Here is a 27,058-nt window from a genome sequence, read left to right as displayed (position 1 = left end):
GGGCTGGTGTGTCACACGAAGTGGGGCGCTGGGACCCGAGTTGGTACAAAACCACTGAGTCATTTCTGCCCTGTAGATTTAGTTCAGGAGCGCAGTGTGGACATGCTCAAACTAGTTCTGCGTGAGCCAAATTGGGATAGCTGGCATTAGTAATCCCAGCTTCGTGCTGCTCAGAAGTAACCAAACTGTTCCCAGGACCAAGTTAGTCCAAGAAGCATTGCAGCCGTGGTTAGTGGTGCGCTCCTGCTGCTCCTGGGCTGTCATGGCACAGGTAACTTGGCAGGTAATTTTAAGAGGTGGCTGCAGAAATGTCCCGAGTTGCTTCAGTGTGCAAAACTAGGTTATAATGTAAAGTTTAACTTTCCCCCCTCCCCCCCCCCCCCCCCCCCCCCCCAGTATGGAGCAAGCTCCCAAGTCTATAGTAATGCATGTTTCTTAAAAGTGCATATTGATACTCCAATTATTTCTTGAACCATCTATTTCAATATATCTTATTTTCTTCTACTTTTTAGAGAAGTGCTATGTAAGGAAAATATTGATCTGTGGTGATTTTTGAAGTGAAAACTTGATGTGAAATTGGACAGTTTTCACTACCATTAAATATTCAGCATTCAGTCAGCATACTGATAAATCAGGTCAGGATTTAGAAAGTCATGTTTTGTGGGTTTTTTTAATTGCACAAGTAGACTATTCTTGTACTTTTATAGGAATATTTAAAATCAAATATTGTGTCTTGATTTCTTGACCATTCCAAGAATATGAAAACCAAAGGAGGGCATTAAGAAAGCTTTTGTTTAGTGTTTTGTAAACTTATTTTCTTTATTTAAGTGACAAATATATAGTAAGCAGGCTTTTTAAATAAAGTTAACGTGAAGAAATTGGAAGTTAAGCTGCAAGTGACTGACAGCATAGGAGAAGTATAATACAGGGGAAGAGGTTTTGAATGTGTGGTCTCAAGGGCAAGTTACTGTCTTGAGGCATTTAAATACTGTCTGTTCTGTTGGTTTTCACTATCCTATACCTGAAACTGCAGGAAAAATTCATACCTTGGGGGGGAAAAAATGGTGCTGTTTTCTGCTTTCTTTATAAAATACAGTTGCTTGTATGTCTGATTTTTATTTAAAGGTTTGGTTTTGTCTCACCTTTTGTATCAGACATGATGTTGTGCTTGTAGAGTCCATATGGTCTTAGATTCACATCATGTCTTATTGATAACTGAGACAAAAGAAAGCATGTAATAAACAACATCTTAAAGGTCCTTCTCTTTCTGCATGTAATGTTTTATGGTGTATACACTGTCATTTCAAAACTGTTGTAAATTTACCAGCCCAGGTAGGTACACATGCTTCCTTCCTGATCTTTATCGTAATTCATACATTTGGGGGAATTCCATTTAGTGATAAATGAACAGCACAGTTTTTATTTACCCCCAAAGGAGAATTAGAGTGGCTGGTATGTAATTTTGTTCTGCCTTACCTCGAAGCATTTAAAATATTGTCATGGCTAGCTATTTTTTCCTAAGGTTTTATTCAGCTTTTTGTGGGTTTCTGGTTTCTAAGTTAATAAACAGGTTGATTTCCAAGCTTCATTGCTAAGATAAGCAAACTCCAAATTTCCTTGGTGTAAAAGAACCTCAAAACTGCAGAGCTTTAACTTTCCTGTTCTCTGCTGTAAATGCATAGTAGTAGAATGGAACTTCTGAGCGAGCACAAGCAAATATTTTTTTCTCTTCGATCTTCTCTTCATCTTTATTGAAGGACTGAGGAGATTTGTAGGCTGCTTTTTGCATATGCTTTCCCCAGGATGCATATATGAGAGTTGTGATATTTTGATGAAACAGCTTAAACTCATTACAGGGTTTCAGAACTTCTTCCTGCCTCTCCTAACGAAACAAGCTAGTTGAATAGTGTTCTTCTGCACAGAGTACAGGACTCGAATTCTTGAAGAAGTAAAATTGCAATGAAAACTCAGTTTCAAAAAGTCTTCTAAATAAGCTTGGCTGTGAAATTGTCCTTGATTAAGGTGAAATTAATTTGTTTATGGAGGAATGTTTTGTCAAACAGGTTTATAATAATTCAGGAACCTCCCTGTTACAAAGGAACACGTTATACGTTGCGAAAAATGTACACAAGTACTAATGCCACAGACTGTCCGCTTTGGTGACATTTGGTAAGTGGAGGCCACATCCAGGTGCAGCAGCGCAGTATGGTAAAACACAGTGTCTGTGGTGAAAAAGATGTGTTCTAATACAGGCAAATGCCTATCAGTCTGTAAGTCCAAGACACAGTGCGGTGCTTGTATGTACAATTAATTGAGTTTTAAGACAATCTGTGTTAGAACTTCTTGGGATATAACTTGTTAGGATATTACTCTTGAAAATAACAAATTTTGAAATTACCTGTTTAACAGGAAACATTAAGATTAAGGAATGCTAAATGCTGCAGTCAAAACATAAAGCACCAAAAAGCATGTGGGAGTTATTAGCCTAATGAGCCTTTCCAAAATTTGTACCTTATTTTGTAACGTACTATAAAATTCATACCATAGTTGAACCAAGCTATGCCAGCATGACAGCGCTGTACCGACAACGTGTAGGTAATAGTTTGGATGAGGTTGGGTTTTGGAGCTGCTCTTGGAGGGTGCCATCGCTAGAGACGGCCGTGTGTTCCTTGGTGCCGGAGCAGCGGTAGAGGTGGCATTTGCTCGGCATTGTCCTTTTCCTGCTCATGCTTCCAGTGAGGGAGCCAGTGCAACTGTCTGGCTTTGCTGCTGCTGCTGCACCTCGTTGTAGAAGGACAAGGTTAGAGGGCTTAGTTTAGATTCTGGAGTAGCTGCACCAAAACTGAATTCATCAAGTTGCGTGTTAGTTCCAGCCATGCAGCTAGCAAATGACGCGCTCGTTATTGTCCTGTGTTTGCATTGCCTAACATTTTTGCTGGCTCTTTTCTCTGAGGTTGTGTACTGTTTAGATGATCAGCGGTTTGCATCAGACAGCTCTTCCTCGTTCCTTGCTGCTAAACAGCTGCAGAATGGGACCATGCAAATAGCTCTGCCGCTATTTATCCTGCCGGCCCTCCGGGACTGTTAGGGAAGCCAAACCGTAGGCTTTGCTTAGAATACAACTTACACACTTAACATAGTTGTTGGGATCTTGCATCTCTTGTTGTTCCAGTGTCTGGGGGTATAAAGATATAAAGATAACTATCACCTTTATCAAGTGCTGTGAGACTCGCTTAAAAAAAATGCTTTAGAAGAAACAAATATTACTGTTGTTCATGGTACAAAATTTCCCTTTGGCTTCAGACTTGAAATAATAGTCTAAGGATACCCTTGGCTCTAATGTAACGACTCTAAAAATAGTGTTTTGCCTCCACGATCCCAATGTTCATTAAGCCCTGGGAAGAGGAGGATTGCAGTTAAGGTAAAGGCATGCGTTTAAATTGCTTTTTCTTGGTTTTGGATAGAATGCTTCAGGAAGTGGGGAGAGAGCGATGATTGCACACATGGCTACAGATACATCTTTACTCTGCAGGCTTGGGGACTTGGTAGTTTGAGTCTGGTAATATTTTAAGCAGCACGTGAAATAATTGTGAAGACTTGTACTGATCAGCTCGGTGGTGCTGCTGGGAGTACGAGTGGTAACCGCAGGGCAGCTTGCTTGACTGATTTGGCCTTTTCTTGAAATTTTTGATTGGATTAAAAAAAAAAAAAAAAATAGAAAAAAACCTTCGGAATGGCAAACAACTCTTTCGTTACTGTGATTAAGTGGGTCTGTTGAAGACGTAGTACTTACCTGTTTCCCTCCGCGTTCCCCTGAGCTGGCTGTGCAGCCCGGGGCTGGTGGGCTCTGTCCCTCGGGCCGGCCGCAGGGGCCGGGGTCTCCCCCCGAGCGCCTCGCACGGCAGCGCCGTGCCCGGGCCCCGGCCGTGCCTGTGCGGGCGGGGCGGCGTGGGCGGGGCCGCCGGACGGGCAGTGCGCCCTCCGGCCGGCAGGGGGCGGGGGCGCGGGGCGGGCAGTGCGCCCTCCGGCCGGCAGGGGGCGGGGGCGGCGGCACCCTGGGCGCGCGGGGCGCCGCGGGCTGCGTGGGGCACCGCCGTCGGCGCCGCCGCTCCCCGCCCCGCGGCCCGCCGCCAACAAGCCGCCGCCTGATTGGCGCCGCGCCTCTCTCTTCTCTCCCGGCAGCCAATCGCGCCCGGCGAGGAGCTGTTGGTGTGGTACAATGGGGAGGACGACCCGGAGATAGCCGCCGCTATTGAGGAAGAGCGAGCCAGCGCCCGGAGCCGGCGGCACTCCCCGAAAGCCAAGAAAGGTAGGGCCCGCCCGCCCGCCCGCCGCCGCCCGCCGCCCCCCCGCCGCGCGCGCCCGTGCCGGGGGGAGGCGGCCCGCAAACTTTTCCCGGGTGGGCGGCGGCGGCCGCCGTGACCTTCCCCCGCCGCCCCCCTCCCGCGGGCCCGGCCGGGCAGCGCGCCGCGCCTGCCGGGGAGAGCTGGGGGGGCCGGGCCCGGGCCGGCGGGGGCTGCCCTGCGCCCGGCCGGGCCCGCCGGCGCCTCAACTTTGGCTGGGGCGGGGGGGCGGCCTCCCGCCGGGCCGGCGCGGGTGGGAACGGCTCGGCGGGGCTTTGTTGCTTTGGATGGTTTCTTAATTTCTCGTTATTTTTAGGGTACTGGCGATGGCGGTGGTTACGAAATGTGGCAGGCGGTGCGAATGGCTACTTCGGGCTGACTTGGGCAGAGGAGGAAGAATGTCGGGGGGTGGGATACACGTTAGTCTCCATGCAAATACGTATGTCGGACCAGACATCCATTATTTTTTCCATGACTAATTCAGTAGCGATATTTTTTAGCGTGCATGAGGCTCCACGCACGGCCTTATATAACTGACATTTCGACTACCGTTTTAGGCCAAAATCGCAACAGAAGCTATCGCTTACAGGGAGTAAATATAAAAAGGAAGTATTTGCAGTTGTAGCACAAGGGTATCAATTCCTCTTGTAGGTGAATATCTACATTTGAGAATTCCCTGAAGGCTACAAACAAGCCAAAGAAAGAAAGGAGATAATATTTTAAATGGCATCCTTGCAAATTATTTTGTTTTCAGACTAAAATTTAGGGCCTGATCTTACTTGCAGCGCGAGGCTGTGCTTATACTGGGAGCAAACTCCATTTTTTAGGAGGACAGTTACTATGTAAGTTACTTTAGAAATTGAGGAGAGGGCTGGGAGAAAGAAGTGGTGCAGCACAGTCAGTTATTCTTTCGAGCAGCGATTTGTAGGTCAAGCTAATGCAAACTGAAATTCAGGCACTGATTTTTAGTGTGCTGCCTGTAATGAAAAGCATATTGAGCACATATATAAGTAAAGCTGGGTAAATTAGAGGCTGTATTAGGCTTTTTCTTAAATGTGCATTATCTTAGCAAATAGAATTTGTGTGCCTGTGATTTACCTGAAAGGCTAGAAAAACAGCTTGAAAGAATTTGATTATATTATAAATCAGAAAAGCCAGACAGAATAATTTCTAAGTTAATTTTTCATGTCATAGAAGTTTGATTTGCATTTGTGAAGTTATAGATAAAAATATCAGTAAACTAATCTGGTGCTTCCTGGGTTTTGATTTTCTGCTATTTTGTAGATTTAGAGTTTTAACTGTTTTTACAGATTTCAGACTGGCATTTTATAATTGGATCCTTACCAAGGCTTACAGATATTAAAAAAACCCAAACAACAAAAACCATGAAAAAAAACCCCACCAAAACCCAACCCCAAATACAATATATATATATATGAAGCAGTTGAAAATAAACAAGGTTAATCTATCGTTGGAATTACACTCTTGTGTCATGAAGCAGAAAGACCAAATTCTTATTTGCTTTAAAATGTTATGTTTCAGCATACTTGCTGTAAAAGATAATGCCATTCATAGTATGTGCTTTATTCTTTTCTAATGCATGTGTATTTTGAAATTGTGTAGTTCTGTTTTTAGTGGGTTCCACTGGAATTATTTTTAGTCTTCTACATTTACTTTTAGTTACTTTAATATTTGTGGTAACATCTGCTAATATTTGCAATTCACAGCAATTTTCCTGTAAGAGAGACAGTATTTTTCTGCTGATTTGATAGCAGTAGCTGCAGTTAGGATTCCAAAATGGTTTTACTGATGCCCCTTCTTTTGCAGATTCAGCTGTATCTCCTGGGGTTGAGGTTTTATGGGAAAATAAAGGAAATTTTGATGAGCAGAATTAAAAAGTAATTTTAAAAAACACAATTCTAACTTTATGTTAAAAGGGGGGTGGGGAGGAGAAAAATAGTATCACTTCACGTTATGCATGTGTGAAGTTGGGAGTCAGTGCAAGGTAATCTTTTAGCTTAAATACCAATGTAAGAAACTTGCGAGAGAGTGACACCTCTGAAGGGTTGTGAAATTTGCATTTATTAGTTACCTAAACAGATCAATTAATTCTTTCTTTTATAAACTTTGTTTTGGCCTGTGTTGCAGGTTGTCGTCTTGCACATTGAGGAGAAAATAGAACTAAGTAACAACTGCCAAGTTTAAACAACTGTGAATGAGTGTGTCTTTTGGAAACACATTTTCCAGAAAAGTAAACTGACAGTTCAATACCTTAGCAATGACTAGACGTTATTTGAGAAATGTATTATAATTTAGTTATTCAAAACATGCAGTTATTTAATAGCTCATAATTATTCTCTGTGCAGTAAAACAAATACCCTTCTGAATTTTTAATGCATCTTAAGCCTTGTCCTTGGACAGTTAAGATAGCTATCATTTGACAAATAGTCTTGTTTCTTCAATTTATTTAATGAACTCTTACATCAGAAAAGGTGATTGTTTTACAGGTATTAAAAATGCGATGCATTTTGCCCAATCAGTCAAGGCTTTTATTTTTTTTAAAAAACTTTTCATCTTGCAGTAGGAATACTCTGTATTTCTGAATAAATCCTCACAGGCTGTCAGTTCAGATGGTCTTAACATAAGAGGTGGGCCTTACTAAATCTGTGAAGTTGAGATGGCATTTAAGAATCAGCAGCTGACAGAGTCTAGGGCAGACACAAAGTACAGATTGAACAGTTTTCCTTGACCTTGATCTGACCTTTGTTTGCAAGTGATTACTGACACAAGGTTTGTAATCTCCTTTAGAGCATATTTAGGATGGCACCTGGCATTCTCCTCCATGTACCAGTCTTTTCTAATGTGTTTGCAGGTGAGGTTTTGGTTATGCCAGAGTTGTGCTTCTCAAAACTCATCTGCTCTTCACTTGCACTTCTTCAGCTGTTCAGTGTTGTGCATGTTTTTGCTTTTGTAGTCTGCATTAATGTTCGATAGTTCCTGCCTGGCTTGGTCGTAGGTTTTCATAGCTGGAGTAAATCCGTTGCATCTTTCTTCTACCATGTACAACAGCGTAGGAGTCCTTGAGCAAAAGAGGCAGTTCTTACTAATTTATTTTTATACATTGAAACTTTGCGAGTTGTTGCTAAGGTGATGAAGGCATTTGAGATCTAGAAAGAAATTTAGTAGGATAAAAGGGTATGGCGTGGGGTGGAGGGCACAATGCAACCCCCCAAAAAAGAAAACAATTTGGTGAACTTGGGTAGCATCAAAGACTTTTATTGGGGCCAACCCCTGTTATCTTTGACATGATTACTAGGTGGTTAAGAGCCAGCAGCCGCTGGTGCATGGTCAACAGCTAGTAGAAAAATGATCTAATACATTTTTGTTGCTTTTGCTTTTTCTGAAATTTCATTTATTTGCTAAGCATTTATCATCTGCTTCTTCCAACTTGTAGTTAATATGCTTCTGTCCTGCCTGCCAAACTCATAGGAAAATTTGTTCAAATCAAATGCATTAGCACAAGATTCTTCATTAATTCCCTTTGTAAGGGGAAAAAAAAAACAAACCCAAAAGAACCCGAACAGCTTCGCTTTCAGTTTATAGTTGAAATCTTGTGTCCATTACAGGAGTAGAATCGACATTTTTTGGTTTTTTTTTCCTCTCATTGGGGCATTTCTTTATATATGACAGTAGCAACGTGCAGCAGTAGTAAGCAGTAATATCAAAGATGAGTGTTTCTTTCAAGAAAAACACTTCTGGAATCTCTGATTTCAGACTCTGTCTTCCTGTCAAAAGCAACTTTAACTAAATAGAACTGCTAAAAAAAGTATGGTAATACATAAAAAAATCCAGTGGTTTTAACAGGCTATAATCTGCTTTAAGGTGCTAAGCAGGCTCCAAAATGTAATCAAACAGTGCTAAAATAATCTAGGTAGTTTCTGTTACGGATTATGTGACAGATCAAAAGTCTGTTCTTGGAGGAGGAAAGATACTGATGTTACACAGGACAAAAGTTTGCTCTGCTACATGCTTGTGAATAATACCTTTTAAACACTCCTCTTTTTTTGGTGAGGAAGAAGAGAGCAATGTTTTACTTCTCCTGTGCTTATTTATATCTCTGTGGTAGTGGTTCCATGCTGTGCTGTTCAGCTCGATTTGTCTTAGCTGTGTTCCACTTAGCACTTCTATCTAGGCAACAAACTCCAGTGGCATAACTCGTACTATTGTCTGGAAGGAATACTGCATGTGCCTCTTTCATATCTTCTCTCTATACAGAGTCAGGCTGTTGGGGGTGGGGGAGAAGTCTGTAATTTCATTTTGCCAAAAGCACATGCTGCATAAGGCAACTTGAGTGGGAGTCTTGTCATGAAACCAAATGATCTCTTAAAAAACCAAGTTGTGTCACTTCTTAAAATAGAGCTGGCTATTGTAATGCAGGCAAAACACCTGAATCGGGTTCACTGTATCTTGGACAGGCCCTGGTGATTACTTACTGTAGTACAGTTTTAAAGACTCAAACCATTGCAAATAAATCTTTTAAAACTTTACTACCTTAAATGGTTGTACTGCTGTTTTCCCATAGTTCTTATCAGATTTCAGGGAGAGTATGAACTACAAGATAACACTTAGTAAATAATACTGCCCCAGAGGTAGCGTGAGGTTAAGGTGGGTGAATTATGAATCAATTATCATCTGTTATAAATATTACGCCTTTGTTTTATATTGGTCTGAATGTGAAGTGCAACTTCAGGCTCCCGCTTCACAGATTCTAAGTAAATATTGTCATAATGAAAGTTACACTGGATTTTCGTTTGTCTGTAAGCGTGACAATTGCTGGAATAGTTTCAGATTGCTGCTGTAGAAAAGGGAAATGTAAAGATGAAACGATCGGGTTAAGTTCTGTGATAGTAGAAATCCTTGCAGGTTTTTTGTTAACTACTTTCATAGGCATTCTCACTTAGTTCCAAATAATTAGCTGTACTTGAGAGTCACATAACTATGCATCCTGTTTACAGAAAGGTAGGCCTTGGATTGCCATCTGGATGTCATCACACATGGAAATCATGGCCAAACGATGCCCTGATTGTTCTTTAAGTTACATTAATTTATTAGTTCAACTTGTAGTTGGAATAAGTTTACAAGTTTATTTCCAAACACAAAAGAGCTTGTGAGAAACATGATTGTGTAGTAGTTGGAATGTAGCTTATAGAAGGATGTTAAAGTTCTGTAAGTTGTACGTTTGTAGCAAGGATAACATGAAATTATATTCTTACCGAAGCTCTGTTTCCAACAGATTTAATGAAAAACCTAGAAAGTAGAGGCTTCAAAATTTCCTGGCCGATGACTGGGAAAAGGCAAGGGAAGAAGAAGGTCAACAAGATAATCTGGAACAAAGTCTTAAAATTAAATTTACTTTGATTTCCCCAAATCACTGATTTATGAGAAGAATTATACAACTCTAGGCAAAAAGCTGTATTTGGGATTCAAGGGAATGGTACCTCTCATGACAGCTTTTGTCTGGTGAGTATCTAATACATTTGAGGTCTTCCAACCAGTGGAAGTTTTCTTTTATCCCTCATAAATGGGGCCCTTTCAATATGAGACTCGTATTACTTTAAATTCCCATCTTCACTTCTACAGCGATGCTCCCAGTCCCTATGATAGCTGCTGCGCTAAGCTTTTCCAAACAGCAGAGTGAAATTGGTATGATTCATTCCAGCCTGGCTTCTGCCAACGGGTTTAAGAATAGGTGAAGATAAGCCTTCATTTCAGAGATTTAAAAAAAATAAATCTGTATATTAAAAAAAAAAAGTTAATTCAGCGCTAAATTGCATGTATTGAACCCCTCAAACTCTGTATTTCTTAGCGTAAACTTTTGGAAACATAAAGCCTTAGCACATTCAGGAATTTTCTAAGTTATTAAAAACATCAATGTTTTTGCTTTAGTCAGGTTGTATCATATTTATGTGAACATTGGGAAACTTGTTTACTTACGTGCTGTAATTACAAGGTTGGGGAAGGCTGTAGGGTTGTTTGCCTCTTCAGAAGCCTCAGATGTACTATTGTGTATACACTCCCTGTAAAAGTTTCCACATACGCAGCTGGTAGTGGGAATCCACAGGTGCTCTCTGGCAGTGTGGGACTGTTGAGTGTGTCATGGTATGTGTCTGTGTCACACGTGGGATCAGACCCCCTGGGGTTTGTAGGACATGGCCCCAGCCTTGTCTGCGCAAGCCTCTGCCTGGCGATGCCACTACAAAAACAGAACTTTTTATAAGAAGAATTTAGCAAAGGGCTTGAAGGTGGTCGGCAATGCAGTGTAAGGACTCGGTGCTGATTATCAGACGTTTTTTAAAACAAGTACTACAAGCACCTTGCATACTCGCTGTTAATTTATCTCTGTGGTTTTTTGTCTTTAACTTAAAAATATGGCCTTCACGATTGTAACAAGCTGGCGTGTTTCTAGCTATACGCTTATTTCTGGTTAGGGCAAATGTATGTATTTACCTAACAAAGTAAAAATATTTTTCTTAAGTGATTATTCCAAATATAAAAATGTTCCATATTTTTCTTTATACTTTTGCTTTTTCAGCCATGCTTCTTCCTTACAGTATTTTTTCCAAGTAAAAAAAAAATAAAATAAATGTATCTTGAGCACAGTAGCAGCATTTCTTGGCAAATTTGCTAACGTTGTCTGCAGTTACATAACCTGCAGTGGGAAGTGAAATAAGGCACCAGACAGCTTTTCAGTATTAATCAATCTTTTTATATTGATCAAGATTAGCTTTGAGACAGTGAGTGACCTGGAAGAAGCTTGGTATTCCACTGCTAATCTTTTTTTTAATTAAGCCCATGTGTTTTGAAATTATTCTTCTTAGGAAAATATTTTTATCTTAATTTTCCTGAAAATAAGTTAAAAGTTGTTAAGTTTCTATTGAAATATTATTCTCCTTGAATAAATATTTTATTCTATTCGGATTTTCCAAAACTTACTTGGAATGTTCTCTTCTGAGTCTTAGAACTGTTTTAATGCTTTTGTGTAGAAGATGCAGAGAGAATTTGGTGATTGCTGTTTTAGGGAAGAGCTTTGAGATAAATAATTTGGAGGTTATGTTCCAAAATAGGCATGAGATGAATTCCTACAAAATGGGAGGATAGGCTGTGTTTTCCAGACTGTGACAACAAATGCTTTTATTTTTCTGTTAAGTGACCTATTTTGTGGCTTAGAATTGTCTTGTTGCTTGTCCCATACAAGAGAGCAAACTCAATGATGACTGCCTTACCTATATTAAAGTATTTGGGTTTGCTCACTGAATTATTCACATAAATAATTATTTCTTGAATTCCTTTGTATTACCTGCTGTTAAGTCAGGGGTTTAACAGACACTTGTTCTTTCTATAGTTTTCTTACCCACCTGTGCAGTCTACTTAATTTTTTCTTTTATAATTGGACTTTCTGGCTTTTATGGTAGATAAAGGTGAAGACAATGATTGACTTGCAATGTGTATTTTTTTTTTTTACCTCTGGCTTGAATCAGTCTTAATTCAGTGAAGTCTCTAATTTCTCCTTGTAATAAGAATCTTCCATACCTCTGCCTTCTTTTGTTTTCTTTTTATGCTTCATCTTTTCAAAAACCAAATATTACTGATATTGATTCTGTGTCATTAACTCTACTAAAACTTCTTAGTGCTTGTTTTTATTACATTTTACCATAATTTTGCATTGTCTATTTTACTTGTTTACGGAGAATGTCTTACACGGAGAGTCTGTATGAAGGTGCCTTGCGCAGTTTATTGTGCAGCGATAAACAAGCATGTTTAAACTTCAGGTGTGTGAATACAAAGTTTTGATAGCTGGTTTATTTATGGGAGAGATGCAGGCTCCATTTGTGTGTGTCTGGCTGAGAGCTCTGTTCTGTAATTGTGAGAATCTCCTTCGTAAGTTAACTTGACTTTGTGAAGTCTCTCTGAAGATTCTCATGTCACTGGATTACAAAACTGCAAAATACTGAAGCAGTTCTATATTCCACTTACTGATGGGTGTTTTTAGTACGTTTTCCAAATGAACAAAAAGGATAAACAGTTGTCAGACCAGAATGTATTTTTATTTTTTTAAATCTACCAAACCTTCAAATTTGTTTTGTTATTCCTGCCAAAAGTGTTACACAGATTTACAGGAATGACTTTGTTCTGAAGAATTCTCATTGGCCTACACTTGCTGGGACAAGTTCCTCAAGGAAATATTATAGCAGTCTATAGTTTTTACTTGGGTTTAACAGTTATTGAAATAAGACTCACTGGTATTTCAGTATTTGTAGCCAAGAACTTAGATAATGTCTGACCATTAAATTCTCACTAGCAAATATTTACCTCTTACAGACTTTTCCCCTGGCCTAGGCAAGCACAATATTTAGTTGGATCACCAGTGCATGAAAGCGGTTTAGGATGAAACTTTCAGAAGCAATTAGGAGCTTACCAGGGTTGCTGTTAAAGAGTTAATTTTGTTGTCACACTTACTATCAGAGTTCTGTAAAAGCATTTGATAGGCTGTGATTAATGCTGTAGAACTTCAAAGAGACAGTATTATTAATGTGATGATTGACATAAAATTACTCTAGCGAGAGTATTATAATAGCTGAAAATCTATCATCTTGATGATTATTACTGCAAAATGCCATGGAAATGGCTGGTGAGCTATACATCTATTCTAACTTGCATTGAGAGCCATATGTCTCACTTGAGTCTGGTGAAATGTGAATCTTGCTTTATTTGGCAGCCCACAAGAAACAGTTTAATTGTTGAATGGGAAAGGCCTAAGTGTTCCTGAAAGTGACTTGATTCGTCTTAAGTTCTGGTCAATTTTCTCATGCTTCGCAGTTTTTCAGAGCCAAGTCCAATGCAAACTTCCCTAAGTTGCTGCCAGTAAAATTGGAAACCAAATGCCTAATAGTAAAGTCTGGTGTGAAGCAGCTCAGCTGCAATGATAGCTGACCTCTCTTTCGTCGTGAGTTTGCATCAGAATGTTAAAATACACCCCTTTGCCATCGAGTCATAGGCTTTAAAGGAAAGGGGTGTGATACTGCTGCCAAACACTGGAGTTCTCTTGGGCTATGACCAAGGAGTAGGTCATACTAAGTTTCAGTGAGTTGAGTAAAAAATTGACTGCCCTGCAAAGTGTTGTATTTCGAGTTGCAGGTGAAAAGCAGAGTGTCTGGTGTTCCAGATCTTACAGGCCTTTGTCAGGGATTGCAAAAGCAAAGTGGACTTTGTGCTGAAACTTCCTTGTCGCTACCAAATCCTTAACTGCTGTCAGGCTCCAGCCTCCACGCTCGCATACACCAGAGCTGTTTTCTCTCATTCCTTGCCTGCGAACGAAAGAGTCTTAAGTTATTTTTCAGTGATGTTTTATTTTTATATTCTGTTCTAGTTCACATTTTATGCTATCAAAAGATGTGTGCAAAAAACTCCTACAGTTTTAAAGTCTAATTTGATCTAAGCAGGTTAATCTTGATTGAATGTAGAAGCTAACTGAGCAGAAGACAAATACATTTGTGCTCTGACTGGGATTTGTTTTCACTTTATTTGAAAAATGGAGGAAGTTGCCATTCCCTGTAGTAACTTTATGGGCCTGTTGACCTTTCTTGGTTTCATAAATTAAGCAGATAACGGTTTGCTGTTGTCTGGTTTGGGGCAAACTAAATTTGGTAATGTTTGTTGTCGGTTCTGTTAACATGAGTGCCAACTGTTGCTGTTGGCCTGTAGTACTCTCTTGTGCTTCTTGAGCAGTGCACTTTTTGGGGCAACTGGAGCATTACAATTAGAGTTCCTTTGCAAATAAAATTGACTATATCTTCTGTTATCAGAGAAGACTGAAAAGCATTTCTCTAAGAAAATATCAATGGGCTGCAGCTGACAGGAATGAAACCCTTGGTTTTACAGAGGAAGCTAAGCAAATCTTCCACAATTCCTCAGCGGATGAAAATTGTTCGGGGACTGTGTTGTACATTCAGATAATGTGTTTATGCGATGTTTACCCTGCTCCTTTGCCTACTTTTATATATTAGACCTGCAGTGATATGCTGCCTTATGACCTTGGATTGTCAGTCTGAAGTTGGAAGGAGATGAGTCTTTCCAAATATAACAGATGCAGAGAAGCAACACTTTTATGCCTGCAAATGTGTCATGATGCTGTTACGCTTATTAACAATTAAAGATGTTCCTTGTTAGGTTGAAGACCCAGTTCATAAAAATGGTGTAATATTTTTAATGGGGACTAATGGAAGTGCACTGCATATTTACTACAGTGGGTAATTGGCAATTCTGGTTTTGTCATCCCTGCTTCAGTTGTTAATCGTGGTGTTATCCTTGTACAATATTTGTACGGGAGTGCATGTCGTTTGACATACTGTTTTCACATCTCTGTTCTTAGTGTCTGAACAGAAAGTTCAGGGAAGTTAGTAATGCTATGCTTGCAGTAAATAATAGTCTTTAAAACTACAGAAAAAAGAAATAGTGTTTAAGGCAAGCTTGCATTACATGGCAAAACTGATATCTTGGCACTTTGGAGTGTGCTGCTAAAAGGAGGGCAGTACGCTAGGGGAAATACTACTGAATATGTTTTCCAAAGTAATTTTCCCTTTTTGAAATGCAAGATACTAGCCTATTGTATATATCTTGGATTGCTGCTGGTAATATTAGAAAAAACTTTTCATTAACAAAAATGTGTGCCGTATGTGTTTTTCGCTACTGAATCCCCCACAGTAAAGGTTAACTCTGCGAGTTGTACTGAAGAAAAATAGGAGAATAAGAAGGTTAAAGGAAAGAAAATTGGAAATGTATACCAAGGAGCGGGATGAAATACGTTACAAAACAGAAGGGCATAATTTTACTGAGAATACTGTTTTGTGGGAGAAAAATTTCTGACAAGTGACGCGTTGTAGGTATGGTGAACAAAAGGATTCAGTTGGGTAAAAATGAGTAACAGGTCAGATTTGAGTGGACGTAAACAAAAAATGTTGAGTGTGACCTTGTAGCAATTCCAAGGAGTTTAACTTCATACACAGGATATTTAATCTGGTGGTAGCAGCACTGTCTGGATCCTACATCTGTGAGAGGCTTTGCTCTTGTTTCCTCAGCGTTAGAGACTCCTGTTACAGTAATCCCAGTGCTCCGGCTAAATACAAAGGCAGTCCTGTTTCCTGGGAATTGTAGCCTTGGTACAGCTGCATTCTCCAAGTAAAGCCATAGCCCATTACTGGGCAAATGTTTGGGGAAACTGTGTGGTTTTGGTCTTCTGTGCAATTGCAGCTTTTCACTAACCTTTTGAGAGTTCTGTTTGGCACAGTAGAGCAAAATTACTCTTGATAACAGAACATGGCCTTTATCAGCAGTGTATGAAGGGCTAATTGGATTAGCTTTTGGGTCGGCATGTGGACTCAGCAATCCTTTTGGCGTTTTTGTTTTCTTTCCTAAAATGTCACATATTGGTATGGTCACTGTTGAATTTGAACATCTCCAGTTTGTCAAACAGCAGAATAAAACAGCAGGTAAAGTGCTAAGTAGTTACTTTTAAAAATAACTTAGCTAAAGAACCTGGATATTTTTGATTTAATCTTCTCAAATGTTTAGTGATCCAAATAAGGTCATGAAAAATATTTGCGTTATTTATTACATATAAAGACAGATTGATCTAATAGTGATAATTTTAGACTTTGTGGTACAAGTAGTCACATGAGGCCTTACTTTTGCATTATCTTGAAAATGATGCTGTCAAAATTAATGTTATTCCTTAATTATCTGAGTGCAGCATCATTTCAGGGTCAGAAAAACATTTCAGGGAGAGCAACAGTGAATGTAAAAGCAGCATTTCCTGCATTCAAGTAAAAGTTCATCTTCGTTAAAGGTGGAGATTTAAATTTTGACTAATTCTCTGTATTTACATACAAAATTTGGATGCTCTATTTTTAACTGAGTGGTATATAAAAACTGGCTAAGCATAGAGAACACCGGTTATTTCTGGAAAATCTGTTTGCCAGCAGTTATTTCTTTTGCTGCTTCTTTTGTTTTAATACTTAGCAAAATAGAAGCTAATGGAATATAACTACAGAGAAGAGTGTTTATTATATTTTATGTAGTGGGTTGGCTGTGTCTGTGGTAGCTGTGGTTAGCTAACAAGTAACTTGCTAGGAATTTGTAGTGAATGGTGGGAGGTTGTGTTTATTAGGGAGGGTAGGAGGTAGAAATACACGACTGCATTGAGTAATTGAGAAATTCTAGAGCAAATCTGTGTATTTGTGTACTCCATACCTGCTATTTTAAGTTTAGAAATACTGGCATAGGGGCAGAAAGAACACTTGATTTTTGAGAAGATAAAAGCTCTGTGTTTAATTATTTACACTTAATTGTTTCATCACATTGTGTGGTGCTATGCTAAATTTTTAAATTAAAATTGCATAGAATTAAACCCTGTGGATATTGGTTTGCCATACTTTTGTAATTGTTAAGTGACATTCTGTACTACTCAAGTCATTATGGATGAGTAAGTATTCTAGTCTATAAACTTAAGACTTCCTATGATTTATACTCCTAGTAGTCAGAAGGCATAACATAATAAGGACTTGAATGAGGTGCTGCAGATGTGGATGGTACACTACTGCAAACAGATAATATAAACTACTTTTTGCTTCTCTCTCTGCTACAGAGGGTGACGGTACATCATGTTTTGTAAACTAGATTATATGAAGAAGACTGGAGACAATTCCCGTTTCAATTTTTGTGGACTGGTGTAATACCATACATTTAAGATAGGCTTTCTGCTTGTAGGATTTTTCAGCCTAAATATTTTTTATTTATTTTTCATCTGCTTACCTGCATTTTGTGAATAGCATCAGCTAAGCTTTTCTGGCTGCATGCTTCTTGCAAACTGTTGCATCATTTCTTTGTGTTGGCATGGCATATCCTGTGATGCCATGCTAACTTTTCTTGTCCTGATTATTATATAATTTAAAAAGTTTGTGGTGGGATATAGTAACGTGATCTTCAGCGCTATCATTAAAGCGGAGACTTTGCCAAACATTTGCAGAAATGGGTGTTTTAAATAGCCCAGCTCAGATTTTTCTTACACTTTCCATGGCAACAAGTTCGTCTGTTACGCAAATGTCATCTTAACAGTCTCTGCAAATGCATTGCTCTATTTCTTTTGTGCAAAATGGATGTTTAGTGCTTGGTGCAAACATTTAATGCACATATGCAGTTAGGTGTACGTGTGTTTGGCTTCAGGTGTACTGAAATATCTCCCCAAGGTGAGATTTTACTGCAACTCTTGGTTGGAAAATACAGTGATTAAAATGCTACTATTTGTAGCAAGTGATGGTTAATGTGTAGCAATATGTTTATACAACAGGCAGTTTGGTATTAATAAATTACTGTGAAGTTTGTCTTCCATGCTTATTCTGTTCTTCTTTCTTCTGCTTCTGCCATGTAAGTTTGAAAGTGTCTTTTTAAGGACAAAGAGATGTAAGTTCTGCTGGAGAAAATTACAGAAGAACATTTGCGCACTGTATTTGCTTTTGTTCTTGATGTCGAGCAGCTGTTTTATCTCTGCTGCTGCTATTTGTGGTCTTCAAACAGTGGTAGTAGTACTGGTCGTTGAGTTTTGAATTACAGTGAGGGAAGATACATTATCTAAAACCATGGGGCCTGCAGTTTATTTTTCAGAGACCTTGCTTCTATAACTTTTGCTTTTTGAAAGATCCCTCCGGGAGACCTTCAGTGTCATTTGCCACACGTGAACCTGTTGCAGGACAGGCTATGTCCATGCGCTACTTCTGCCTCTCCTGCCAGCCTGCAAGGGAAGGACGTGGAGGGCTGAACTCAGACAAGGGTGGTCAGCCCCTGGTGTTTCAATTACACGGGCATCGTGAGCAGTTCAGGTGCAGTGCCCTGCCAAGTCTTTGTCCTAAGAACAGCGGAGGGGTTGTGTTAAGCCCGAGGCCTAAGAGATAATACGAGCCTCCAGCTGTGGGATGAAGCAGTCCAGCAGAGAATGGTGAAGCCAGCATAGGCTGAACGTCCAGGTTTGTAGTACATGGATGCGACTTTGGCTGTAGATAACTTCCAAGATTTTTCCAGTATTTTTCAAAGTATATAGCTATATGTGTTATGCCTCTCCACCTTTAAAATTAATATATTAAGTTTGGGCAGATTGATAATACAGAACCAAGATCTTCTGTAGCTCTAAATTATTCATGTGGGTCTCAGGATTCAGAAGTTGAAAGTTCCGTTTTGATAATTTTTGTGTGCTGCAAAACATCTCACATCAGCGTTAGTGTTTCACTTGCTTAATAATACCTAAAACTATGCCTACGTAAACAAGTTGTATCTGATAACCTTGTAATGGTATGGCAAGAAAAATGCCCCAGTGATTACTTAGAGTAATGATAGATTGAGGAAAGCAGAGTAATAAATATATTTAAATTTTGCCTTTTTTCTGCAGTATTTTCGTACATACTTGACAGCATTGTTGAAATAGGCCTTTTAGTGATACTGTGTATGTAGCCATTCAGATTTAATTGACATCCCCTTTAATGAGATGTTTGTTTCCAAGATTGATCTCTGTCTTCTGTGGCTTGAATTTCACCCTTTGAATTGCTGGAATATGAATAAAAATGTGCTGTATTTGCATCCTTTTTACATATTTTTTTTAATTCTTAGTGTTAGAAAGATTTAGTCTTGAAAATGGACAAGTCAGTTAATGTTGTTGTACTTAGTCTGCTTTTGAATCTGAGAGATCAGTACCTTCCCACCTAGGGGAGGAATTCTGTCAGGGTGTTCGAAAGGGTTTTATGTGTGCATGCACGCCAGCAAGTGGGATGCATATTTGTAGACAAACTGGGAAATTGTCCCAGTATAGCGTATCTTACGTAACAAGCCAGAAAAAGCTTTTATTTCATTAATTCATACCAATTCAGTGAGTGGGGGGGGGGGAAAAGAATACATACACCACCAAGGCTGCTCTGTGGCAGCACTTGAATATCTGAGTCTTTGGGCCTTGGGAGGCATCCTGTTGGGTTCTGCAGTCATTTTTGTTGCCAGTACAAGAGCATTTTTCCCCAAAGCATTTGGTAGGCAGTGATTTCAAATTTTGTTTTAAGTTGGAAGCTTTTGAGTTCAGAAATGTTCCCTCCCCAGGTAATAATGTATGTGTGTGTTCAGAAGTACGCTTCAGAGGTTTTTGGCTAAGCTTGCTCTAATCAAGTTTCAAAGCAATATTTAAATGCAAGTAGTCAAAAGGAACTTTGGGATATTGTTGCATTAACGATAGCATTATGTAAGAAATACTGGAAGCTGATGTTAGGATATTTAAGTAACTTCATTTTAATAAAGCAGAAATTATGTTTTTTCTTTCAAGGCTGTAATCTTTTCTATTCCTAGCCTAATACTTACTAGCTTTGTGACTTACCCTTGCTGGTTTTACTCTCACTTCCTCTTTCTCCAACAACTTGCAGTGTGATGTTTTGAACAATGTAGTGGAATAACCTCACCTATCCTACAATTAAAACTTTGGACAGCAATTTAAAAAATGTTTTAATTTGTCATAAGCTATGAGATGGGGGATGCTGAGAGTCAAATATTCCTTGATGCAGTAATATGATGGAGGTGTAAGTCCACAGTGCGTAAGATGCGGCCCCTCTTGAAAAATGAATGAATTAACTGTGCAATGAACCTGTAGTATATACTTTGAAATGTGGCTATTGGCTTAGACCTTTAAATAAAATATGTGCATAACCCTGTGGGTTTGAGATCATGTTTTCAGCAAATTTCTGTAATCCCCATGATTATACAACTACTTCTCAAACACACACACACATATATATATATACACACACACACACATTATATATATAGGGCATGTCATACTTACCAGCTTTCCCAAAATGTTGAAGAGTTCTTAGCTGTTCTCAGTGACTGTCAGCTGCCCCTAACACACAGGTATGTTGCTATTTGTTTAGCCCAAGTAGTTTATAATCTGTCTGAGCAGGTGCTGGTAGATAATAATTGAAAGGTTTTGTAAACAAGATTTCACTATGTAATGGACTGTGGCTAATGGTAGAATTAAAAAAACCCAAAAGCAAAATGAAGACACTTAAATGCTAATGGAAGAAAATATGATAAAAGAACAGCCTTAGTATTCATATGTTTATAATGGTCATTTTGATTTCACTTTTTTTATTTTTTAGTGCTTAGTTACTTTACTGTTTAATCAGTTCGGTTTATTAGACATCTAAGGTCTTCAGTATTTATATGCTCTGACAGTCATAGTGGGACAAGATTCTTAAGAAGTCACTGCAACATGTTTCTGCATTTTTTCATGCTCTTCTAGCCAACACAATTTGGATTTAATTTTTTGGAGCATTTTATACTGTTATTTTGGGTAGGGTATTTTTTTTGTGTTAAAGGCTTTGTTTTTTTTAATAGCCTGTCTTCCACAACAAACTACAAGTCTGATTTTCACAGATGCTTGAAGGTTTAAGGAATTTACTTTGAAAACATGGTATCTACCAGTATTCTGGATACAGGAACAGAGGAATTCTGGTGCACAGCAGACCGTTGCTCAAACTAAAAATCAAGTTGCATCACTGTTTTAGAATGCATTAATCAAAATAATGTGGAAATGGTCATACAGTTGTCTTTGGCTGAATTTTCTGTAAGGATTTTTTTAGCTTGTGTGTACACTTAATGTTTATTTCATTCTCTCCAATGAGAGAATGTCAAATGTAGAAATACTTTTTTTTTTTTTTGAGAAGAAACCCAAATAATCTGAAGTTGATTTATAGAACAGTGGCAACTATGGTGTGGGATTGATGCAGACTTTCTTTGATCTGAGCCAGTCCCCGAGGGATTTGACTGGTGAGTTTGTATTATGACACTGTAATTCGCATCATGAAACTGCGTGGTTGCTGTCCATCAGGGTACGACATGCAAATTTGACCTTTTCCCTTCAGCTGTACCCAGGAGACTTGAGCTTTAGGCAGGTGTCTGTGGTGCTCTTAAGCAACAGCACAGGTGGGGTACAGGGTAGATAGGTTGTTACCGAGCAGCGGTAGTTGCTGGCTACAGATATCAAAGGAATACTGGAAACTCATACCAGTAATTTTTTTTCCTTATTAACCCAAGATTTTTGGGGAGGCAGATGTCTATCTTTCACATTTCTCATAAGTGATCGAGACAGTGTTTGAGATAAAATGTGAGTGTCCTTCTGATTTTATGATCTTAACAGTGAACGTTTGGCACTTAAAGGTTATTGAAGATCATAGCATCTTGTACAGTATTAGCAATATTTAATCATAGAATTCAGCTCTGACTGTATGGAAAGACTGTGATTAACTTCTTCCCTTCTGGCGCCTGAGTATCCTTATCCCACCCCACCAGAAATAACTCACTGGTTTTACAGTTCCATTAGTATTTTGGTAAACAGCAAAAATACGAGCACAGATAACTGTAGGTTGTTCTGAGAAGTCTTGGTTAGATCAATAAAATGAAGTATAGGCAAATAAAGATTATTTCTCCCTTTTTAAATTCTTACTCTGTTGTCATCTGAACTCCTCTGAAATAAGTGGGACTACTGATTATCTGGACATTGGCAGTAGCACAAGATCTCCTGTGCCTGTTGCGATGTTTATGGTAAATATACAGGTATTGTAAAGGTGTAAAGGCAGATAATGCTTGTGCCGGTCTAAACAGCATAAGTGAAGGAAAAGGGAAGAAAAGGAACCATATTTAAAAACTAAGTTGCAAATTTTGATACATTCCTCTCTTGATCTTTGTCACTATAGACAAGTAGCTACTTTCTGTCTCTTTCATTCATTTTCCTTTGCATCTGTCTTTTGCAATTCTTTTAACGTACGTACACATATATTAAGTTCTGCCCTTCATTTATTCTTTTGTCATTGTTTCCATTTCACTTTCCCTGTGTTTCATTCCTGTATCTTTCTTGTTTAGACCAAGTGGAGGATCCAGCTGGCAGTACCAGCCATGTAGGACCCTTCAGGAACCTGATGGTAAGTGCACATGTGTACTTATACTCAGGCTTCCACCAGGTTCTGCATTCTGAGGCATTTCCCCCCTCCTCCAGGCTTCTGTTACATCTTGACATCTTAAACTGTAAGAAAACGAAGGGACAGACCTTGAGATACTCATTAATATCCTTTATATCAGAATAGTAGGTTGCATTTTTCATTGAAAATCTGCAGGAAGAAATGATGCAAATCCTTCAGGTTTACATGGATTTAAAAAACACTTTGAGAACTCGTGGAGGAAAGTCTGTCAAAAGCTATTGAATATCTTCAGAAGTTCCTGAACTCTAGCTGCATGAAAGCTGGGAGAGCTTACCAATAAAGTATCACTTTTTTCTTGGTTTCTCTTCCTGGGCATCTGCTATTGAGCTTTCAGGGCCCTGAAATGGATGCATCTGGGGCAGTTGTTGCCATACTTGAGCACAGAGGATTCTTTTAAACTTTACAAAGAAAGCTACAACCTAGAAAATGAACAAACAAAAGCTGGTAAAAGGAAAACATCAAAAATTGGTTTGTGTCTCTAGTTGATGTGTGTCAGCAATTGATCTGATGGATCTAAAATTACATATGTACGCAAGTGGTTTTGCTCGCTGTTCTGAGGAAGGGCAAGTAGGTGCTAGATGAATCTTCTCCTCAAATATGTTTATGCTTATAGGCAAAGAACTTTAAACACATCCAGCTGTATCAGTGAGCAGGTTGCATTGTGAGCATGTTGCATTTTTTAAAAAAATCTTATTTAGGAGTTTGGCAGAACTTGCAAATGATGTTCTTTCCATCAATAACATAAGGATGTACGTGACTTAAGTAACTCAGTTTTGCATACAAATCATGCTATTCTAGTGATTTCCAAGGTTATAATTGGATTTGAGGTACTAGAAAATTTATATTCTGTAAATGGATGACACCTGGAAAACCTACGCAAGCTTTAGCACTTACAAGTGATTTTTGTTGTTGCTTGTACATACTTGACCTCACACTTTTAAGAGCAGGATATATTTCTAGTCTTTTATAAGAAAGAATTAATTGGGTCTTGGTTTGAAGGCTTTTACAGTAACCTGCATTATGCTGAAATTAAGTGCTGCTGTAGAATTAGGTGTAGAATTGCCTGGTGACTTCATCTACCATACCATCATATGCTGTATCATATAGTAAAGTACTGTCCCTAACTGTGGCCAAGTTTGGCATCGATGCGAGGGGCCTGTGGATCAGTCTTTTCCTTCTTGTTTCCAGTCTCACCTGTAGAGATGGGAGATGAATCTAGAACTGTGTCATTTAAGTCAAGATACTGATGATGGTCTTCAAATGATAAGCCGTCTGCAAAAAAGTTGATGGTTCTCAAAGGGTTCCAGCAATTAAGTTTTGTTATGTTGCTGCTATTGTGATGTGTGTTTGATTCTCTGGGATCTATTGAAATTTTACATTTAGAACTTTTACCTAATAATGCAACTGTTTGTTGATTGTGTTACCGTACGTTTCGAGAGTGATTTCAGGTGACATGGCAGATACTTCTGGAAACTTACTTGAAATCCTTCATACTTAGATCTTGGTACTACCGGATGTAATTACAAACATTAGAGGTGCTGATAACAAAAAATCATGTAAAAACCAGACATTCAGTAGCCTGTCAGGTAAAGATGTGCTTTAAACTTACGCCTGTGTGAACACCTAAAATACAGGCTAAATCTTCTGAGAACCCGCAGGTATTTCCTATAAAATACAATTGAATATTGTATTGTCAAATAAACTAGTGCCGGTTCATTATGACAAGTTTAGATGCAGGGATTGTTACAGTATTTGAAGATATTAAGAGATAATTGCTGGATCACTTTTGGAAAGGGTGCATGTGTGTTTTCAGCGGTGACAAAAATTCATTCTCAGACTAAAACCTGTTGAGTTGGAGTAAGAAAATAAAAAAAGGATAATTAAATACATAAAACTGAAACAGACTGGAATGTGGGGGGAGCCTGTGAAATCTGAGCTGCTTGAGAAGAAATACAGATAATTATTTAGCTAGAATAGAATGTTCAAATAAAACCAAGCATTTCTTTTTAAAGCTGACCTGTGTCTGGTCTGTTGGAAGGGGTGCATACTTGGAAATTTTCAGTTTGAATAGAGGAACATTTTTTAAAAAGGCATTTCAATTTCTTGGCTGAAGATGTGAAAAATATTTTTGAGGAAAAAAAGGAGGAACTTGTTGACAGGATTGTGAGTTGGAAGAATGTGCTTCTAAATAAGAAACTGACTTAGGGCTACGATGCACACTTTGGATGAGAGGGAAGGGTCAGTGTGTTTAAAAAGTAGTATTTTGTGTGTTAAAGGGAGCAAAGGAGGAATTTGGATTGCTGCTTCTGGACAGTGCTTGTTCCAAAGCGGTGGTGTGTAGAAGTGTGAAGGTTCAGAAGAGACTGGTGTCTCAGCCACTGCGTTACATGGAAAATAACCATCTCTATGGAGAATACGGTGTTTGCAATTAGTTTAATTGGAAGACTTTAAAAGTTTCATGTGTTAATGCACGCTGAATCTTTAAGATTAATGGAAAAAATTAGCAGTATAATTTTGTAGCACATTGGTAAATAAAATTTTCAAGTCTTTACATCTTGCGTCACTGATCAGGTCTTTGCATAATGTCATTTTGCCCTAATCTTCATTGTGTTCATCATCCTGTTTAAATAATAAATGCTTCTTAATTTTGCTAACAGAAGGAGTTAGGAAACTTGTTTGTATCAGTGGACACAGTGAAATCCCTTATATTTTACTGTTACCCAGTTCCATCTAATTTGGTTTTACTGTCTTTGCCTTGTTGGTCAAGATCATGCTGCTTTTAGTCTTCTCATGATGATATTACTTCACTGCTTTTATTATAACTCTCTTCAAGTCATTACTCAGAATGTTCAAGTAAGAGCGACCTCTGTGGTTTTCTACTTCATAAGGTCTTCCAATTACCTTTAAGGATTAATAGTATATGAAGAAATTTCCTATTTTCTGTATACTTGTATGAGATACAGTAATTTAATAGCCATGTGAAGGTATTGGGTAACTATGATGTGAGCTGGTTAACGCTGGGCAATATGTTTCTGTTATAGTCTATTCTTGCCTTGAAAGTGAGTAAAATATTCTGGAATCTTAAGTTTTTAGAAACTCGTTGTTGTCTTTACTTTTAATTTCTTCTGGACTCTTAAGGACTTACTGCTTTATCTGAATGCTGTCCTTCTTACTGATCTGTCATTTGTATTTCTCAGGAAAATAGGCTTTCTACAGAAGCGTGTGGTGTATTCCAAAGTTGAGTGTTATAATTCTGCCACTCAGATATGAAAAATAAAAATTGTTGAACAGGAATAATAAATACTGGCGTGTTTTTCTTCTCCAGGAAAGAAAAAGACTCAGGAAGGTAAAAACAAGGGAAAGAAGGCAGCGGATACAAAACAGAAAAAGGCTGATTTGGATTCTACTTCTGCAGATATGAGGGATTCTAAAGAGGGTGAGTTCTCCAGTATCTTTTTTTTTTTTTTTTTTTTCCCCCTAACTATCCTTTTTGAATCAAAGGACACTTGTTGTCATGTTTTATATGTCAGCATGTTGTGTTAGTATAGCAAAGTGAACACATTTATATTGTTTTCCCAAACTTTTTTGTTAGTAAGGAACTGGGATATCAGAAATATGCCATTAAACATGTAACTCTGACAACAGGGAAAAACTAATGTGCTGTAAAAATTTAGACATAAATCCAAACTCTTTAGAACAGAATAGTAGAGAAAAGTCCTTATGATAAAATAATGTCTTTGGAGCTTAGTTACACAGTCATTATTTATACTTATTTAATAGAAGTTAGTGTCAAGGGCAAGAAATACAGTATTAATGCACTGACTTGCTAAGCGTGCTGTTTGTCCTAAAGATTATCCGCAAAAGTTGTTTACAAATTGATTTCAAAATTGTTTTTTTCATAGTATATATGTAAAAATGCCTGAAAGGTGTTTTAAATGTATAGGGTTTTTTGATGTTTTACAAGAACTTAAAACTTGCCACTGCTGTGTAACGATGGTGTTTAAAGGTCTGTATAGGTACTGATGTCTTTCAAGCTTCTTTTCTTGAACTTCTTTTGACCCGTAACTTTTCCATTCCTTCACTCTGTTGTCCCTTCTGCTTGCACAACACGTGCACCACCGTTCCAGGCGTCTTAAGCCCCAGCTAGGGAATGGGGAGGAACTTCTTGCTCTATACATGTAACTGCTTATGCACCATAGTGTGAATTAGCAGCAAGGTTATTTTCTTCAGCAGTGAATGTATCTGACAGCAGATAGGTAAGACTAGCATGCAGAGGTGTGAATAAAGAATCTGTCAACACCAATAAATGAAATGCATGCAGGCTGTGATTCAGAAGTGTAGAAAACAGCCATTCAGGCAACAACTAATAGAAAATCTGATACAAAGAATTCAAAGTACTGTGCCAACTACAAGGTACACCTTGCTACATATTGCAGTACAAATCCAGATTGTTTTATTGTTATAATTTGGAGAAATGGTCAAAATCCAAAATTTGCTTGACAGGTTTCCTATATACTGTATCAGTACATGTTACAGTACTTTCCTGACACTTACTTGCTCTAAGGAAAGTCAGTGAAAGTTTTTTGGAGGTTTTGTGAA

The 27,058-nt window shown here is 38.6% G+C and overlaps 1 protein-coding gene across 7 annotated transcripts in view; it reads left to right on the top strand.

Moving 5' to 3' along the window:
• The window catches only part of PRDM2 (PR/SET domain 2), a 68,855-nt gene that overhangs the window by 23,983 nt on the left and 17,814 nt on the right, over nucleotides 1–27,058 (top strand). For 4 of the 7 annotated variants that reach the window (XM_056330639.1, XM_056330643.1, XM_056330640.1 and 1 more), the window contains 3 exons: nucleotides 4,183–4,309; nucleotides 4,660–4,782; nucleotides 25,785–25,895. In XM_056330639.1, coding sequence (XP_056186614.1) covers nucleotides 4,183–4,309; nucleotides 4,660–4,782; nucleotides 25,785–25,895 — 361 coding nt within the window. Of the gene's footprint in view, nucleotides 1–4,182; nucleotides 4,310–4,659; nucleotides 4,783–22,343; nucleotides 22,403–25,784; nucleotides 25,896–27,058 lie in introns of those variants that run through there. The other 3 variants (XM_056330642.1, XM_056330645.1, XM_056330644.1) reach the window with 3 other exon arrangements.

Source organism: Falco biarmicus, chromosome 3 (genome assembly GCF_023638135.1).
Source record: "Falco biarmicus isolate bFalBia1 chromosome 3, bFalBia1.pri, whole genome shotgun sequence".
NCBI classification, from domain to species: domain Eukaryota; kingdom Metazoa; phylum Chordata; class Aves; order Falconiformes; family Falconidae; genus Falco; species Falco biarmicus.
Note: the sequence above shows the minus strand (reverse complement) of the source record. Positions and strands in the feature narration are given on the sequence as shown.